The 19729-nt window shown below is 39.8% G+C and overlaps 1 protein-coding gene across 1 annotated transcript in view; it reads left to right on the top strand.

Annotated features, from left to right (window-relative positions):
• ABCA13 (ATP binding cassette subfamily A member 13) overlaps nucleotides 1-19729 on the top strand; it is a 500786-nt gene that overhangs the window by 134585 nt on the left and 346472 nt on the right. Inside the window, 3 exon segments of the mRNA XM_014593022.1 lie at nucleotides 65-229; nucleotides 1096-1273; nucleotides 5072-5211. Coding sequence (XP_014448508.1) covers nucleotides 65-229; nucleotides 1096-1273; nucleotides 5072-5211 — 483 coding nt within the window.

Consider the following 19729-nt stretch of genomic DNA (forward strand, 5'->3'; position numbering starts at 1 on the left):
GGTTTTTTTTTTTTTTTTTTTTTTTTTTTTTTTTTTTTTTTTTTTTTTTTTTTTGTCCTTTAAGACTCTGATACCTTCTGAAGCAAAAGGCTTGCTCGACTCCCTGTTGGATGTTGTTTCTGGCATCAGTTCCCTACTTGCCAAAGCCCAGCACGTCTTCGAATACCTTCCGGAATTTCTTCACACACTCAAAATGACTGCCTTACTAGACATGCCGGACTTTCCACAGGTCTGTGTTAGACCTCTGCTCTGGGAAATATTTTAATTTGCTCTTTCTCTGTATTTGTTCTTTTTGCCATTATTTCTCTTCCCACATCTAAAATTTGCATCAGACAACACTAAATAGAAATGGCAATACCAATACCTGTTACTGTCTCTGGAGACCATAGCGTGTCAAAGAAGAAGGCCTGGCATCTTAAAAACTGGGTGGAAGAGACATTGTCCATTTACATCCACCAATGCGGAGGTTGGGATAGTTCATGCTTTGTCTAGGAAGCGAGAAATTACTAACTCGATGATTAGCACAAATGAGATTTCAAGGGCTTGCTTAACTTAATTCAGAGAGCAGATTACTTTCAAAAACCTTAAAACATTTATTTACATATAAATAATTGGCTTACACATTACAGATCATTTGCTGCAAATGCAAACACAGACTTGAATTAGGTTAGTGGCTTGATATTAATTTTTGCTTGAACTCTAATTGTCTGGAATGGAACTAGCTGGGAACAGACAAGGAGGACACTGGGTCATCTCAGGCTGGGAGTGCAGGATGAAAAGCCAAGAGCAGTGTCCTATCAGTCTGTCAGCTGATAGATAATTCGCACAGCTGTAAAATATCTGGATAATTTGACCATATATATATATATATACACACAATAAGATCATTCATTAGTCTGCATTAGGGATACTTTATGTATTGTAGCAATTTGAATAGTATCCCAAGGGCACAGGAGACAAAACCAGAAATTCCCTTCTTTTGACTTGTTGAACATCTTGTTCGTTCAGTCAAAGAAAGGCTGACACTTCACAAGCATGTGAGGGAATTGCTTTAAGTCACTGTGTAATTGCAATTTATCTTTCTTCTGTTCTCAGGTTTCACAAAATGACCACACCAGACGTTCTGCCTTTGATTCTTTCCAGTCTGTGATGAAAATGGTTTGTAAGGAGCAAGAATCTTTCCTTAGCAATTCCAACATGTTCATTAATTTGCCCAGAGTTAATGAATTCTTAGAAGGGGACAAAGAGAAATTCAACATTCCTGAAGACTCAAGTAAGACAATAGTGATCTGTATTTGCTTAGCTTACTTTGTATATGGTGATTAGTCCTGCTTTGTACTAAATGTTCCCTCTCTGTAAGAGCCAGGTACATACTAGCATAGAATTTTCTACTGCTACTCCTTTGCCTTTATCCTTTAATGTTAGCAAAGTCCGCCATGCTGGCATGGCAGTTGGCTTTAGTAGGTCACAGTGCCCATCAGCACAGCCTAGTCCTCACCTTTGTCACCAAGGAACCAGGCCTGAAGCATCAGACACACCTTGAGTCCCAGCCCTTTGTCATTACAGGCTGACTGGCATCAGTGAGGGCCCTAGACACAAGGGCCATGAGACCATATGAAACTTGCCAAACGACTATCTCTTATGAAGAGACTTTGAAAACGTTTATGGAATACTGGAGTTAAAGTACTAGTTGATGTTGGTGCAATATTTTTTGAAATCCTAGTTTTATAATACACATTTATCATGAACTCTTTAGGTGCCCCCCCCCCTTTCCCATATAGAGAACTTGTCTGTGGTCTCCTACCAGTTTGCCATCTATAAAGCTCAGTTGCAAATGGAAGTGGCTCGATAAGTCATAAGTAGCTCCATTTTTAGTGAATAAATATCAGTTAGAAAGGCACACTGAATGTCCTCATGAGGGTTTGGGCAGTTCAGCTCCACCCAAAACAAGTTGTGCTGTCTCTGACCAAGTTATCTTCTATCTCTGAATCATACTAGTTTCATTTATGACATGTGAACAGTAGCACCTATCTCGTAAGGGTGTTTTGAGGTTAGTGGGGATCATTTGTTTCATAGCCACAATGGTATCTACATATTCCATACTATGTAGCTAATCCCTCCACATTTAGTGTCTTAAGACAACACTCACTTGTCATCTCATTTTCTGCAGGTATGCCTCCAGGCATAGTGAGCTCATCTTCTGCTTGAGGGCTCATAAGGCTGTAATGAAAGTGTAGGGCAGAGCAGGGCCGGGGTGTCTCATGAGAGGTTCGGGTGGTGGTGGTAGAATTCTTTTCTTTGCAGCTGTAGAACTTAATGAAGGCTGTTTCATCTTTAAGGCCAGAACGAGTATCTCTCTGACTCTGAGTCTTCCACTATCTTTAAAGGGTTTATCTTATTGTTCAGCCCTTTTGATTAATCTAAAACCAACCAGTTAAGAGACTTTAAAGTGCCTTAGCCTTGGCTTGAAACCTAATCACAAGCTTGTCGACCATCACATGCCCAGGTCCTGTCTGCTGTCCACCATCATATACACAGGTCCTGTTTACTGGAACCAGCAGGTACCATAGTGATTAAGGTGTTGGATTCCCATATGGAATCCCAGAAGGAGAATGGAGGGAGAAGGGATTACAACATGGCCTTCCCCCTGAGGGGATAATTTCTCACTTTTCCTCTCTCTGTCTCTCCTCAGTGACTGCAGACACCCTATGGCAAAAAACGAAAGTAAAACAAAACAAATAAACAAAAACATTGTCTACTACACCCAAGACATGTTTTTACTTATTGATGATCCTGGATTTATGATCAGATTGCATCCAATAAACTCTTATAGGTTGAAATATCATAAGGTGAAAATACATTTAATACACCTAACTCATGGAAATACGGTTTAGCCTAGCCTAACTTAAACAAGCTCAGAACACTTACATTAGCCTGTAGTTGGGCAAAAATCATCCAACACAAAGCCTATTTTATAATAAAGTTGTTATAAAGAATTTTGAATAAAAATGTAAAATTTAAAGTATGGTTTCTACTGAATGCATATTACTTTTACACCACTGCAAAGTTAAAAAAATCCTAGGTTGAACCATTATAAGCTTGGGATGGTCTGTGTTTTGTTCCTGGCTAGATTTGAGGATAAAGGTGTTGGGAGGATGTTAGCTTGTTCCCAGTTGATGGATAATTTGCATAGTTATCAAGTATCTGGGTACTTTGGTAGTATAGACACACATTAAGGCTTTTCATATATAATGTTTATTTTTTATTTTCCTAATCCTCATTTCTTATTCTTTTTTTGCATTTTGGATTTTAAAAATATATTTTAAGTTATTTACTTATTTCTTCTTAGAAAGAGACATAGAGATGGGAGCCCCCAGTGCAGTCGTCACACAGTAATCCACCCCCCTGTCTCAGTCAGGCCTGTCTGGATCACTGGCGTGTGGTCTCCTACCAATTTGCCAACACACATTCAGGGAGGTCACAGATATGAGCCCAGGCCTTGTTTTTCAAGAGCTGAGAACTTTGTAATAATATTTGATTACCAGTCATTATGGTTATGTAGACAATTTAATTAAGTGAATATTTGATTGAAACCAACTAGTATCAAAACAACAAAGAGAAGCAATGCCATGAAGAATTAGATATTTGAGTAAAAATAAGGCAATTCAATTAATCAAAAGCATAAGTTTAATAGTTCTGTATAGGAGCATCTTGGAAAATTCTGGAATAACTTGTAAAGCTAACTTCATAAAGAAAACTTAATTTTGGTTTCAACATCATGATTGTTGAAATACAAATTTTCTTGATTAAAAACATTTATTTATTTGTTTATTAAAGTTTATTTATTTTATGAGCAAGATGAGGGTGGAAGAGAGACAGAGACAGAGAGAACCTTGACAGAGCCTTATCATACTGTAAGCCCCTTTCCCCAGCCCTTCGAGATCCCAGGAGCCTGTGCATATACGGTGCACAGCTAGGCTGTGAGACCTCCAGTACTGCAGTCTCGCCTGCTACCAACTGTTACTGAGGTTGGGCCAGATCAAATTTTCTAATTACTATTTCCATTTCAAATGTCTATGTCATTTATTGTTCTTACTAGTAGCTCAGTTAGACACACACATGCTTTACTTTTTTTTTTTAACTCACTGAAGTGAACATGGATTGTGAAGTTTCTTATGAAACAAGAGCCTTGAAAACATAACAAAGAAATTTATTCCTCGTTTATTTACAAGTTGAGTGTCTTGAAAAGCATATCTAAACCACTCATTGAAAAATAAGGCTGGGGACCAGCAGTTAGAGTAATGGCTATGTTGCTTAACTCCCATGTAGTCGACCGCAGTTCGAGTCCCGGACTTGGTGGCTTAAACTCACACCAGACTCATGGGCATGCGTGCCCAAGATCCTGAGAGGAGAATGGAGGAGAAGGGATTGCAGCATGACCATCCCCCTGGGGGGTGATTTCTCTCTTTCTGTCTCCCTCTGTCTTTCTGGCAAGCGCACGTGCCTTATAGCAAAAAACCTCTCAAAAAAAAAAATAAATAAATAAGGCTGGCCCACTCCATAGCATAGTGGTTAAAGGAACCAGATCTCACACAGCCAAGCATGGTTAGCCAAGCTCTGGCAGCTTGATAAGTCTCAGGGCACATGGGTTTATGTGTCCCAAATGCTGACAAGATGGAGAAATGGAGGAGAAAAGGTTGTGGCATGACCATGCCCTACTGGAGGGGTGCTTTCTCCCTGTCTCTGCCTCTCTGTTTTTGTCTGGAGAGCATATGTGCTCTCTGACAATTAAAAGGAAAAGAAGGCATTGTAGACATATATATATATATATATATTTCTCCTCTTAGGATCTTGGGCACACACACACATGCTCCAGGGTGAGTTTAAGCCACTGGGTCCGGGACTTGAACTATGGTTAATTACATAGTAGTCCAGCGACATACCCATTATGTCATCTGCTGGCCCCAGGCATTGTAGATATTAAAATAAACTTCCCTATTAATCTGGACATTGTGCATCATACTGAGTAATACTTCTTTTTTTTTTTCTTTGTTTTTTTTTTTTGTGACAGCACCATTTTGCTTGAGGCTTTATCAGGAAATTTTACAGTCTCCAAATGGTGTTTTGGTGTGGTCCTTCCTAAAACCTGTATTACATGGGAAAATACTGTATACACCCAATACTCCAGAGATTAATAAGGTCATCCAAAAGGTAAGTTAAAATGAATGAGCATTGTATAAACCACATGGACATTGTGTGGGGAAGAAATTATTTTTAACAATTTCCTGATTTCTGTGTGCATTAGATCACATACGATTTTCTTGCATTGACTACAATTTATTTGGCCTAAGTGCTTTCCCTGTTAGTGTAGTTGCTAAATGTGGATTTTCTGAGATCTTTTACAGGACACTTTGGAGGCAGGGTGTGCTAGAATAACTAATGCAGCAAATTTAAAGTACTCTACTCTTAAAATGTGAGGACCATTAGACAGATGGGAGGACGGCTTCAGGCTGTGAAAAGGGAAGATTTCCAGCAAAAGGTGTAGAACACATGCTGATCTGTTTTGCTTGGTGGATGTGCTAATTAGGATAGAATCAGAAGCAAAATGATGTATCGACAGTTAATATTTTTAGGAATGATATTTTTTGAATTACCCATGTGGTTTCTCTGACCTGTTAGAGAATAAAGTGAGGTGAAGAAACAAAACAGTTTCTCAAGAGGAATTAAGACATCACATAGTTTGATCGTTTTCTCATCATCTGTTGTCCGACTTTTCCAACCTATTTACTACAGGATGCACTATTATTAATATTTGAATATTGAAAAAATGATTATGTTGTATTTTGCTGAGGTCTTTCCTTGTCTGATGATGGCTCTGAACCTACAGGTACCTTGAAAGGGAACATTTCTACCAAGGACATGGGATGATTTGATCTCTCTATAAACACAGAAAAGGAGATATCTGGTCTTTTAGTAATAAGATTCCAATCTTCAATAATATTAACAACTTAAAAATGTACAAGTTAACAGTGGCATCGATAGCATGTGCAGTGAAGTAATTTCTAATTGAGCTCACTTTACACGTCCCCCGCATACCCAGCAATTGTTTCTGTGGACTTCCTTCCTCACCATCAGTCATAGCCTGGGCTACATTTAACTCCCCCTACCTGAGTGCTATCATAACTTTTTTTTTTTTAAATTTTGAAAATGTCCTTTGGAGGAGATTTTGTCAAAACTCTGAACTCTTATTGTAGAATGATACTAAATGAGATGCTTGGAGTGAAGTGTCTTCCATGGCTACTACTGTGGGACTGGTCTTGGAGGGATGCTGAGATGGTCCAGGGACAATGTTAACCCACTTTCCTTAATGTTTAGTGTATTCAAATCTTTACAGTCGAGGATATTTGAGAAACTATGTAAAGAATTAATAGGCTATAAATTTATTTTATGACTATCTATTATTGGATGCTAATATTATTAACAACATATATTACTGTAGTATTACAGATTATTTATTCTACAATATAGTCGTTAGCATGACATCTGTTTTCTTTTTTTTTTTTTTTTTGGAGATGTTTTTGCTATAGGGTGCGTGCGCTCAACAGATAGAGAGAGACAGAGACAGAAAGCGAGAAATCATCCCCCGGGGGGATGGCCACGCTGCAATCTCTTCTCCTCCATTCTCCTCTCGGGGTCTCGGGCACACACACACACACACACACACACACATGTGCCTGGTGTGAGTTTTAAGCCACCAGGTCCAGGACATGAACCACGGTCGACTCCATGGGAGTCCAGCGACATATAGCCATTACACTAACTGCTGGTCTCTGCATAACATCTGTTTTGAAGAGCTTACATTTCTGTGCAGAAGAGAAGGCAAATAGCTGAAGGAGTAATTTAGTTATGACAAGGGATATAGTCCATGGGGAAGACAAACAGATTGAGGAGCAACTCATTTCCCTGGGAAGAAGGATATGGAAACATGCCTGGAAGGAGGAGATGGAAGGCTCCTGTCTGGTAGGAGCAGGACGATGGGCCTAGACAGAGGTGCAGGGAGGACACCAAGTCCATGTGCTGAGAATGATGGGAATTTAGGAAGAATCACCTCCAGTTCCACTGGTTCTTGCTTACTCCCTACTTTGATTTTATAGGCAGTAAGAAGAACTGGTAGCGTTTCTGCTCAGTGTGGCTGACAGCTTCGTATGGAGGTTTCCTGGTTTTGAACTTATAGGACTGACTTTGCGGTGTTGTACCTAAAGTGAATTATTCTAGCAGTCAGCTGTGACTATTTATTTTTATGAAAGTTGGTTCTAGTCATTAGACTCATGATCTAACACCCTGCATGGCTGGGGGCCCCTCAGTTGCTCTGCTACTTGGGTTATGTAAAGCAATATCATCTGTAAGTCTGTAACGACAGATGCTGTAAATTGTTTACTACTTAGTCTTATTCTCTCCATTACTTCCTATTTGTTGGAGCCACATGAAGTTACCATATTAAAAATAATCTATAAAAATGTGTAATGCCATGTAATTCACCTCGTAATATCAAGGGTGGCATCAAAAAGCATAATGCTATGGAACGAATGGTGTGTGCATGTTGCAGGCTGGATTGTGGTCCGCCTTGTCCTAGGTCTCCATGTGACCTTGGTTTCTTGGTTCTCCCTTCGATAAACTCTTTTCCTACATCTGTGAAATGAAAGGCTTAAGGCTATTGGTCATCTGGGAGATGGCTTTTCAAGCAAAATCCGTCAGAATCACGTGGGGACCTCTCTCAGGCTCCTCCTTCTCTAGGCTCTGGCACTCCTCACTGGGGGCTATGTCTCTGCCTCATCTATGCCCCTCCATGAACCTGTATGCATCCCCATCAGCCTCAATGACAGTGGCCATCCAGCACTTCCATGACCCACAGAAACAAGTGTGTTAGAAGATAAACGTAGGCTCCTTAAAATTTTAATGAGTTTTTTTTAGCATTTAGCTATTTATGAACCAGGAAGCACCAGACAGAAGTGACTCAGTTCTCCGTGTGTGTGTGTGTGTGTGTGTGTGTGTGTGTGTGTGCAGAATGCGCGGATGAGAGAAAAATTTATTAGGTGTTTGTAAGCAAGACAAAGAAAATATATTTTATTGGTTAATGTGAAAGTCCCTACCTAGGGGTTAGCTGGTGGTTTCTGATTGGTTAAGCTTATTTTGTTTTACTGTTCACATTGACTTGGGTTTTGTTTTGTTTAAGTGTGACCCCATGGCCCTCCTAGCCATCTTAGCCTAATGACTTCCCAATTAATTATTTTAGTTGTAATAAACTTAATTTATGCTGTAAGATTGTTGGTCTCAAAAACTGTGAAATAATAATGGTATTTTCATGTTATTACTGAAGAGATTCTAGCACATTAGATACTTCTTTTATTTTATAATACAAAGTTGTGTTTGGCTTTGGCCCCAGGATGATGCAGTGTGTGTGCAGAATGCGCGGATGAGAGAAAAATTTATTAGGTGTTTGTAAGCAAGACAAAGAAAATATATTTTATTGGTTAATGTGAAAGTCCCTACCTAGGGGTTAGCTGGTGGTTTCTGATTGGTTAAGCTTATTTTGTTTTACTGTTCACATTGACTTGGGTTTTGTTTTGTTTAAGTGTGACCCCATGGCCCTCCTAGCCATCTTAGCCTAATGACTTCCCAATTAATTATTTTAGTTGTAATAAACTTAATTTATGCTGTAAGATTGTTGGTCTCAAAAACTGTGAAATAATAATGGTATTTTCATGTTATTACTGAAGAGATTCTAGCACATTAGATACTTCTTTTATTTTATAATACAAAGTTGTGTTTGGCTTTGGCCCCAGGATGATGCAAAAATTGAAGCACAATGTGTAGGTACAGTGTGAGCTTGAAGACAGATTATGAAAGTAAAAATGGATAAAATAATTAGTGTTCCCAAGAACAAGTAGCATGCTGGAAATGATACTGCGAGCAGACTCCTCAAACACAGGCTAGCACCTTGCTACCAAGCTGGAGTGGTTAGAGCTTCCTGTGGGAAGTCCACGCCCACTGGAAGAAGATGGCATGCTTTCCCCACTTTGGCAAGTTATTCCTGTGACCTGTTTTCTCCCTTGGAAAATTGGGGCTGAATAATTACTATGTTGCGGCCCCATTTGGAAGATGGGAAAAAACACCAGAAATAGTAGTCATGCCTGCATAATGCTATTTCTCTCATGATGACCAATCTACAATGGTGGTCCCATAAGTTTATAATGGAACAGACAGATTCCCGCCTAGTGATGTACCCATGGTAATATTGTAGCACAACACATAACTCACTTGTCTGTGGTGATGCTGGCATAACACGGGCGCTGCACTGCCAGGTGTGTAAAAGCATAGCACATGCAATTATGCACAGTACATAACACTTGATAGTAGTCATAAACGGCTATGTTCCTGGTTTACATATTTACTGTACTAAACCTTTTGTTGTTATTTTAGAGTATACTCCTACTTACTGAAATAAATAAATTTACTGTAAAACTGTTACAGCAGCGGCCTCGTGTAGCTCATGTTTATAAGTGTCTTGATTTCATCACTTTCCCTGGTGCTTGATTTAATCTCCTAGTGTTTTATTCATTGCTTTCCTTCCAATGAGACAAAATGGGCAGTAGACCACAGTGATATTGATGATCCTGACCGTGCATAGACCTACAATAATGTGTGTTTGTGGTTTTTAATCAAGAATTTATTTAAAGTAAAGAAAATTAATGGAAAAAGCTTATAGAATAAGGATATGAGGCAAAAATATTTTTGTATAATTGTACTCTGTATTTGGGTTTTAAGCTAAGTATTAGTACAAGAGTCAAAAAAGTTAACAAATGTATAAATTAAAATATTACAGAAAGGCAATGTTCATTTATCATTGAATACAAATATTCTTTTACAAATTGAGTGTAGCCTGAATGTGCAGGGTTTATAAAGTCTGCAGTAGTGTGCAATAATGTCCTAGGCTCTCACATCCACTCACCACTCACTGACTCACTTGGAGCAAATCCCAGTCCTGCAAGCTCCATTCATGTGGGTGCCCTACAACAGTGTACCATCTTTTGTGCCATATTTTACTGCACCTTGCTGTGTTTAGATATGTTTAGGTAAACAAATGCCATTGTATTACAATTGCCTACAGTACTCAGTACAGTAACATGCTGTATAGGTGAATAGCCTACAAGCAATTGGCTATATGAAATAGCCTGGGAGAAAGGTTAAGTGGGTTCACTCTCTCGTGTTTGCACAGAAATGAAATTGTCGAACAATGTATTTCTCAGAAGGTATCTCTATCATTAGGCATGACTGTGTTTAGAAAATGGTAAAAAAAAAAAAAAAAGATATAGTTTTGGAGTTAACAGGTGGCATAATGGCTAAGGCACTGGACTCCCATAAGGCCGACCACAGTTTGAGTTCTAGACCTGGTGGCTTGAAACTCACACCAGGTGCATGTAGGTGAATACGCAAAATCCCAAGAGGAGAATGGAGAAAAGATTGCAGCATGGCCATCCTCCCTGGTTTCTCACTTTCTCTCTCTCTCTGTCTCTCTGGCAAGTGCATGTACCCTATAGCAAAACTCTTCTTTAAAAAATGTAATTTTGAACCTTCTCCCTTAAAATTGCTAGTGGATGGTCATCAGGTAGCATGGTGGCTAAGGTGCTGGATTCCCACATGGCTGACCATGATTTGAGTCCTGGACTTGACGACTTGAAAATTGCACTGTGTGTGCATGTGCACACCTGCCCCAAATCCTGAAAAAACATGGAGAAGGGATTGTAGTGTATACATCCCCCCTTGGGGGGTGATTTCTTGCTTTCCCTCTCTATGTGTCTCTCTATCTCTCTGGCAAGAGCATGTACACTATGGAACAAAAAAGGCCAGAAGAAAAATTCCAAGAAGACATTTTACCATTCTTGTCTCAGGGTGAGGGGAATGAATGTCACTTCAAGAAGGAGGAAGACATGGGTGACCAAAGCCAGAGGTTCTCTGCGAGGGTACATACAGAGTGATTTTCCCACAGAAGGCATGTAAAGATATCTGGAGATGTTTAGTGTCACAGCTAGAAGGGCACTGTCATCTTGAAGGTAGAAGCCAGAGATTCTCCTAAACATTCAGGTGACCTCCACATGTCAAATAATGATCAGATCCAGAATTTCTGTGGTGCTGAGATTGAGGATTCCTGCAACAAAGGCTAGAAAGTGCCAGACATGAGGGTCTGGGCTGCAAGAGTAAAAGAGGGGTGACAGTAAAGAGCCCAGTGGTCAGGCAGTGCCCTCAGTTCCCCTCTGCTGAGGACAGTCCTGAGTTGAGGGCCTTGGCCTACTCTGGGCCTCTTGGGAAAGGGGAGGAGGTCACTGTATAGGCTGACCCTGAGCCAGTGTGGTGGCCCTTACTCTGACTGGGCAGAGGGAGGACATTTGAATTAGCATCTTTGAGTGCAGAGTGGAAGGGTACCAGGATTTTCAGCTGGACAACCTGGGCTGGAAAGGAAGAAAGATGTGAGATTAGTAAAAGTATGATTGAGAAGAGTGTTCTGTGCTCATTAATTTCATGTATTGACTCTGGGTCAGGCACTTTACACAGATCATCTCATTTACTCCTTATGACTGCCATCGGAGGTAGGCACGGATCCCACCATTATACAGTTAGGAAAACCAAGGATTAGAGAAGATAAGTTGTCCAAGGTCACACACCTGGCAAGGGTTGGAGCCTGAATTTAGGCCTGATGTGTTACTGTGAAGTCTTCGATATGCTGCCAGTATTAGTTTGCTTGGACTGCCAAAACAAAACCTCGCAGATGGGGTGGCTTAAATGACAAAAAGACTTCTCAACCATTCTATAGGGAGAAAGTCCAAAATCAAGGCATTGGCAGGGCGGTCTCTTCTGAGGCCTCTCTCTTTGGTTTGTAAATGATATCCTTTCCCTGTGTCCTGACATGGCTGTCCCTCTGTGTGTGTGTTCTGATCTCTTCTTATAGAGACACCAGTCATTGCTTTAGAGCCCACCCTAAGGTCCTAATTTTTCATATTATCTCTTTGAAGACCTGTCCTTCAAATACTATCACATTCTGAGGTCCTGAGGGATTTGGCTTCAGCATATTGATTATTGATTATTGATTAAGACACAATTTTTCCCACTGCCTCTTTCTTTCTTTTTTTTTTTTTAAGAGATATTTTTGCTGTAGGGTATGTGCACTTGCCTAAGAGACGGAGAGACAGAAACCAAGAAATCACCCTCAGGGGGATGGCCATGCCACAATCCCTTCTTCTCCATTCTCCTCTCAGGATTTTGGACATGCATGCACATGTGTGTGGCATGAATTTTAAGCTGCCAGGTCTGGGATTTGAACTGTAGTCAACTACATGAGAGTTCAATGCGAGAACCATCTACTGCCTCTTTCAAATTACCTTTTGCTACTTGAAAATAGAAAACTTGCTGCCACCTTTGATATATGCATACCCTGCCCTGCAGTTCTACAGCAGTGATGGGAGCACATTGAAAACAGTAGCCCAAGGGAGGCTTGTGTGTTAGTTACTGTGTAGACACAATGCTGAGTCCTTAAGCATGATGAAGGGTCATTCCTCTGAAGCCCACTGCATCAACCCTCAATGCCCACCATGTGTGGTGTTTGAATCCCTGGGGACCTGCTGTTTTCTAAGCACAGTGTCCATTCTGTTATTAGCCAGGGCATCAGTCAGGGTCCAAGCAGAAAAGAACAAACAGACCATGTGTAACATTAAACGTTACTACTATAACCAGGTGTCGGAGTGACAGAGGACCAGGTAGTAATAATTAAGGAAACTATAAAGGATCTAGTGATGGCAGATGCATGGAGTAGCCCCTCCCTCTAGGCTAGAGCAGAGCATCTAGGAAGGAGCCAAGCTAGTGGCTTCCCCATCCAGACTTGAGGTCCAGAACTCACTGGAGGGAGCACCACTGCAGCCCAGTGGGGGGCAGAAAGCTCACTGAAGTGCTGCTTCAGTAGTACTTCCTGGGAATCTGCTCTCTAGGGTGCCAAGAGAAGTTCTGCTCTTCTCAACTCTCTGCCAAGTTTTAAAAGATATGCCTAAGGAAGTGATCTTTCATGCCACACCAGCAGCTTTCTGGGAAACCAAGGGATGTGTGTTGTCTGTGCACACTGAAGGGACTGGATGCTAGAGAAGTTGAATGCAGTCCCAGCCAGGGGCTTATAGTGCAGGAGCCTATCAGGAGAAGCACACTGGTATCAGGAAGAGAATATCCATCCTTCTCCATTGTCCCTCCAGTGTCCTCTACTGGCTAAGCTCAACATTGTGCCAGGCGGCAAAGGAGAATGATTAAAAGGTCCAGCTCCATTATTTTGGAACAGGCAATGAAGAACAAAGAGTGAGTGGCGAAATGGTTAACTGAAGACTGGTTAATCATGTCATTTTCATTATTTTAGAGAAATGAGACTATCAAAGTATAGAGTTCCCATAAAGCTCATTGGTTCTTAAATGTATTTTAATTTGTCAAACATATATTAAGTAGAGGTAGAAGGAAAGATATTGGTGAAGAATTATCTATTCTAATTCTGACACTGCTAAAGCTCAGCCTGGGCTGGTAACCTCATCTATGCCTCATAGCTGTGATAGGAAGTAGTGACTATCATTCTTATTTCACAGTGGAAGAAACTGACTCCTACCTTGTCAAGTTTTCTCAACAGTTGGCAGAGATGGTATTTTGAACCCATGTCTGATTGACTTTAAAGCCAATTTTTACTTTTCTTCTGCTAACTTCATTGTAGTCTTCAAGTAGGGTTCACATGTGAATAAAACTCAGTTTCTGCTTCTGAGGAACTGATCATGCTGTGAAAGAGACACCAAGTCCCAATAATAGGCTGGATGGGGAAAACTATTTCAGAATTGGAATTTCAGATTATAAAGGGAGAGACTGGCTTTCAATCTCATCTCTCTGGTGTGGTGGATTCTGATTGGACCTGGAGTAACAGAGGGAAGATTGAGCTTTTTAGTATTGATTGCATGTAGTTCTGGAACTCTAAACACTACTAATTTCATGGTCTCAAATGCAGATTGAATCACTCTTTATAGAGCACTTACTTCTACAAAGTTAGAGGGACCATCATGGACACTTTCTCAAATCATCTGCCATTTATTCCTCATAAGAACTAGATGACTAGATGAGACAGGCATTGTTACACCCATTTTGCAGATTAAAACTATCAGTAAGGATTGGAGAGGTTTATATTCTCATTTATTAGTTGGAAGCCTGGGGTTGTGATCCAAGTTGAGTGGACTCTAGAGCCAGGGATCTTTTCATTGATCGTATTTGCAGTGTTAGGTACCAAATAGGAATGGTCCTGCACACTACAGACTTTACTATCCTCAGTTTGGGATACTGGGCACATGACTAAACAGATTTACCACATTTTTATGTTTTTGTGTAGCAATGCCTTGTATTTCATCCATCCTCAGAACTCCAACTACCTTCAGAGCACACTTTTGGGAGGCAGGAATGAAGTCACACAGGTTAAAGATGAATGGAAAGCTATTGCTAATTTTTTATCATTAAATGAACATAAAGCTTGATGATTAAGTATCTTGAATAGAAATGGAAATGATCCTTATTAAAGATGAAAAATGCCAGTGAAGTAGAAACTGCCCAGTACCAGAGTCTATAAATATAGCTGAGCATGCCAGAGGCTCTGCAATGGGGATTGTTTGCGCATACAGAGCAGAGTGTGCAGGGCACCAGCAAGGCCTCGGGCAGGTTGAGGTTATCCCCAGGGAGTCCTGCAAAGGAAATGCGATTCATAGCAATCTGCTTTCTGACTGCAGGCATCTAATCAGTGATCTGAAAGCATGTTTTCAATACTTCAGCCTCAAGCTAGGATCATGGGTAGGTGAAAATGTCCGACATAGGACATTTTAGTGAAAGTCAGCAAAAGTTGCCCAGAGTAGAAGTAATTACATTTTACATGTAGACTTGTGTGATAGAATCTCCTGTTAAAACAATAGTCCTCTAAGAAAGCAATGTCAGTAGGACTATGAATGTACTTGTTCAGTGAGACTAGATGATATCCAACACCTGAGGTGGGCATAGATGTTACTCTTTTAAGACCTTCGATGCCTGTAACTTCCATCTTTCTAGTCTTCAAGTCCAGTTCCATAGTTTAATGTAACAACTTTGAAATGCAGAGCAGAAAGCAAACAGCCATGTTCAACGTCTATGAGACAGACTTACTGCAGACCCGCTGGACAGACAAGGCACCTAAATCCTAGAATGCTGGAATCATCTGCTCAAGTTCTTGTGACTGGTTAATATACTTCAACTTGCTTCTTTTGACTCAAAGCCCATCTTGGGTTCCATGAGGTTATTCAGTTCTTACTGGGCATATAAAGGGACATATAAAAGTCCTGTTGATCTTTCTTTGATTATGAAAAGTGGTGTCTACAGAGTGAGACACAATAAAGAATTGCCCACAATAGGGAATAGTCTGGGGAGACCCAGACATGTGTTGTCCTCATCTGGCCTCCCCACCATCCCTGTGTCATTTTTCTCTTCCTCTCAGAGTTACCTAACAACAGATCCTGCCCACTGAGGGATAGGATTTGTTTGCCAAAATTTTAATTAATTTATTAGTAATATATCTCATTAGAAAGTGAGTACAGAATATAAACATATAGTTCACAAAAAAGTAGGTTTAAACATATGAAGAGATGTTCAAATTTATTCAGCTAAAACATGTTGGTTGAGGGTATTGGAAGAAAGGCTCTCTTATACATTACTTGTGACAGTATATTGTCATGAGATCTTTGAGGGCATGTTGGCATTATATATCAATGTTACAAAGACATAATATTCAAACACAAATGCGAACATTTATGGTATCATTGTTTATAAACACATGAGTTGAGAAACAACCTGAGTATCAATAAAAAACTGGCTAAATTTTTATACATTTATAAAATTAAAAATATGCAGCTTATTTTAAAAAATGGAGTTAGAAGGGCTAGCAGATGACATAATGGTTACATTGGACTCCCACATGGCTGACCACAGTTTGAGTTCTGGACCCTGTGACCTAAAACTCATGCTGGGAGCATGTGTGTGCATATCCAAAATTCTAAGAGGAGAATGAAGGAGAGAGGATTGTGGTGTGGCTATCCCCCTTGGAATGTCATTTCTTGCTTTCTGTCTCTCTTGCTCTGTCTCTCCAGTGGGTTCTATAACAAAAATCTCTTTCTAAAAAAAGAAAGGAGTTAGATATAAATGGATTTACAAAATTTACTGCTAAACAAATGTTAGGCGAGGTGAAGAAGAATGTGGGAAGTATAAGTGAAGAAAGTAGAATACCTATGCATATACCTGTTCTTGTCAACATATAGAAAACCTCAAGGAGGCTACATCAAGAGAAAATAATTTCTTCTGGGTTTGGAACTGGGTTCTTGCAGACAGAATAGAAAAGAAGCAGGCTTTTTTATAATTATTAATTTTATTTGTTATTATTTATTTTTTAATTTGACCAGAGAGAGACAGAGAGAGAGAAAGGGAAAGTGATAAAGCAAGTTACAAGGTCTGGGACTTGAACTGCAGTCAACCATGTGGGAGTCCAATGCAATAATCACCATGTCACCTGCTGGCCCCCAGGAGCAGACCTCTTCACAAACCCCTCTGCAGGCCTGGAATTTGAAGCACAGAACAAAAAATGTGTTTATGATAAAAACTTGGAAAGTCTTTTTAACCTGTCATTTCATGTTGCATTGGTCTTGTGTGTCAGATTGAGGACATATGGCACTGGATGTGAATGTCAGTTTCCTGGGATTGACCACTTTCTTTCTAGATGCTTGTCCTGCTATGTTCTCTGTCTGGGAATGTCAGGTCACAGGTCTCCTTTGTTTCTGTGACCAGAGTGGCCTTTATTCTTTTCTGCCATCCATCCACCTACTCATCCATCCACTTATCTATCCATCTATACAAAATGGAGAATAAGTGGGCCTTTTCCAGTGTAAAGTGGATTGAAGGGAAAGGCTGAGTTTTGTCCTTTCTGATTATAGCCAAGTGATAAAGAATCCTCTTTGACCTACTCTGAACATCCTTATTTGTTTCTTTTTTTAAATCTCCAAATTCCTCTGCTGCATTCCTCTTTGAAGCAATAAACAAAAGTCTGAATGAAGAGTGAAGACGGTGATATAAATAAAAAGATAAAGCATGCAACAGGAAAAATGATCCAGAACTAGTATCCCAGGCTGTGGATCCATCACCTTTTAATATTTTTTCTCTACTTTTCAAATAAAAACTAACTGCAGGTAAAAGAGAATAGATTATTTTTTAAATGAATAGTCAGTAGGTGGTATTATAGGTAAAACAAAAACTCAGGTCATTTCTCTTGATAAAATTAAAGACTTTATTCAGAGGATATCTGAGAATCATGATCCACTTTCAAGCGAGGCTCTCAGTTCTGAGCCTCATTGGTTCTCTATATTCTGAAAATGATCAATTAAAAAAAATCATTAGGGAGAAGAAGACTGACTCCTTCACTAGAGCTGAGAACTAGTTCTTTCAAAGACTAAGAGTGAAAACTAGTCCTTTCAAAGACTAAGAGTGAATTGGGACCAGCACTTAGCGTATTGGCTAAGTCACTGGACTCCCGTGTAGTCGAAGATATTGTGGCCTGGCCATCCCCCTTAGGGGTGATTTCTCGCTTTCTGTCTCTCTGTCTCTCTCTGTCTTTCTGGTGAGTGCACGTGCCCTATAGCAAAAACATCTCAAAAAAAAAAAAAAAAAAAGAAATACGAGAATCCAAGAAAATAGCTCTCCTCTATGGGAAATGAATACCTCTTTTTCATCCACAGATAGTGCAATGGAACTCACAGAAATGTCTGATAAAAATTTAGAATATTCATAATAACAAAGCTAACAGAGATGCAAAAGAGAGACAATGAACTCCAGAAGAGACAGGAGAAAAGAGTCAACAAGTTCCAAGAGGTGAGGAATTTCTTGCATGATCTCAAAGAGAAAATACACACCATAAAAAAGAATCAAATGGAACTATTAGAGATGAAGGCTATAATACAGGAAGTCAAAACCTCCCTTGAAAGTATTTAAAGCAGACTAGATCTTACAGAAGATTGAATCATAGATATAAAAGACAGAATCACTGGACTAGAAAAATCCACCTGAAGACTGAGAAAGTAGCCCCTCAAAATGAGAATAATATACGAGAAATACTAGATACCATCAAATGTCCAAACATCTGGATAATTGGTATCCCAGAAGGTGAAGAGACTCATAAGGGCATTGATAATTTATTCCATGAAATCCTGGAAGAAAACTTTCCAAACCTAGAGAGGCATTCAAAGATCCAGACCCAAGAAACACAAAGGACCCCAAATAGAATCAAGTTGAGAAGATCTCCAAGACACACTAAAGCCAGATTGATCAAAACCACAAAGACAAGATACTAACACTGGCAAGAGAGAAACATCAAGTTACCTACAAAGGATATCCCATCAGGCTAGCAGCGAACCTCTCATCAGAAACAATGCCAGCAAGGAAAGGATAGGAAAATATATTCAAAGTGTTAAGTGAAAAACAATTTTAAGCAAGAATACTTTACCTGGCTAAATTATCCTTCATCTGGGAAGAGAAGACAACAACATTCTCAGATAGACAAAACCTGAAAGAATTTACTGACACCAGATTAGCTCTTCAAGAAGTTCTGAAGGAGTTCTATATCAGGAAAACTAAAGTCAAGAACAAATAGAGGGGCCAGCAGGTGGCATGGTGGTTGAGGGCACTGGACTCCCACATGGCCAACCGTGGTTTGAGTCCTGGACCTGGTGGCTTGCTTTCTCGCTTTCTCGCTCTCACTCTCTCACTCTCTGTCCATCTCTGGTCAAATTAAAATAAAAAAATAAATAAAATTAAATAAAACAATTAAAAAAAAAGTTTTGCGAATGTTGAACCAACCTTGCATTCCTGGGATAAAGCCTACCTGATCATGATGTATAATCTTTTTTATAAGTTGTTGTATATGATTTGCTAGTATCTTGTTGAGAATCTTCACGTCTATATTCATCAGGGATATTGGTCTATAGTTTTCCTTCCTTGTCCTGTCCTTATCTGTTTTAAGGATAATGGTGATAGAGGCTTCATAGAATGAATTAGAGAGAGATTCGTCCTTTTGGATATTTAGAAATAACTTGAGCAGAATGAGGGTTAACTCTTCTTTGAAAGTTTTGTAGAATTCAGAGGTGAATCCATCAGGGCCAGGGCTTTTCTTTGTTGGGAGGTTATTTATAACCGATTTGATCTCCTGGCTTGTTATGGACCTATTCAGACTTTCTGTATCCTCCTGGCTCAATCTAGGTAGATTATACATGTCCAGGAATTTGTCCATCTCATCCAAATTATTTTGTTTCTTGGCATACAGATGTTCATAGTATCCTCCAGTAATGTTTTTTATTTCTACTATGTCTGTTGTTATTTTGCCTGCTTCATTGCAGATCTGATTCACCTGGTTCTTTTCTCTCTCTCTCTTTTTTTTTTCTTTTTTTTGGAGAGGTTTTTTCGCTATGGGGCGCGTGCGCTCGCCAGACAGACAGAGAGAGACATAGAGACAGAAAGCGAGAAATCACACCCCAGGGGGGATGGTCACACTGCAATCCCTTCTCCTCCATTCTCCTCTCGGGATCTTGGGCACGTACGCACACGCACCCGG

This window comes from Tupaia chinensis, unplaced genomic scaffold, assembly GCF_000334495.1.
Source record: "Tupaia chinensis unplaced genomic scaffold, TupChi_1.0 Scaffold139484_1, whole genome shotgun sequence".
NCBI lineage: Eukaryota > Metazoa > Chordata > Mammalia > Scandentia > Tupaiidae > Tupaia > Tupaia belangeri.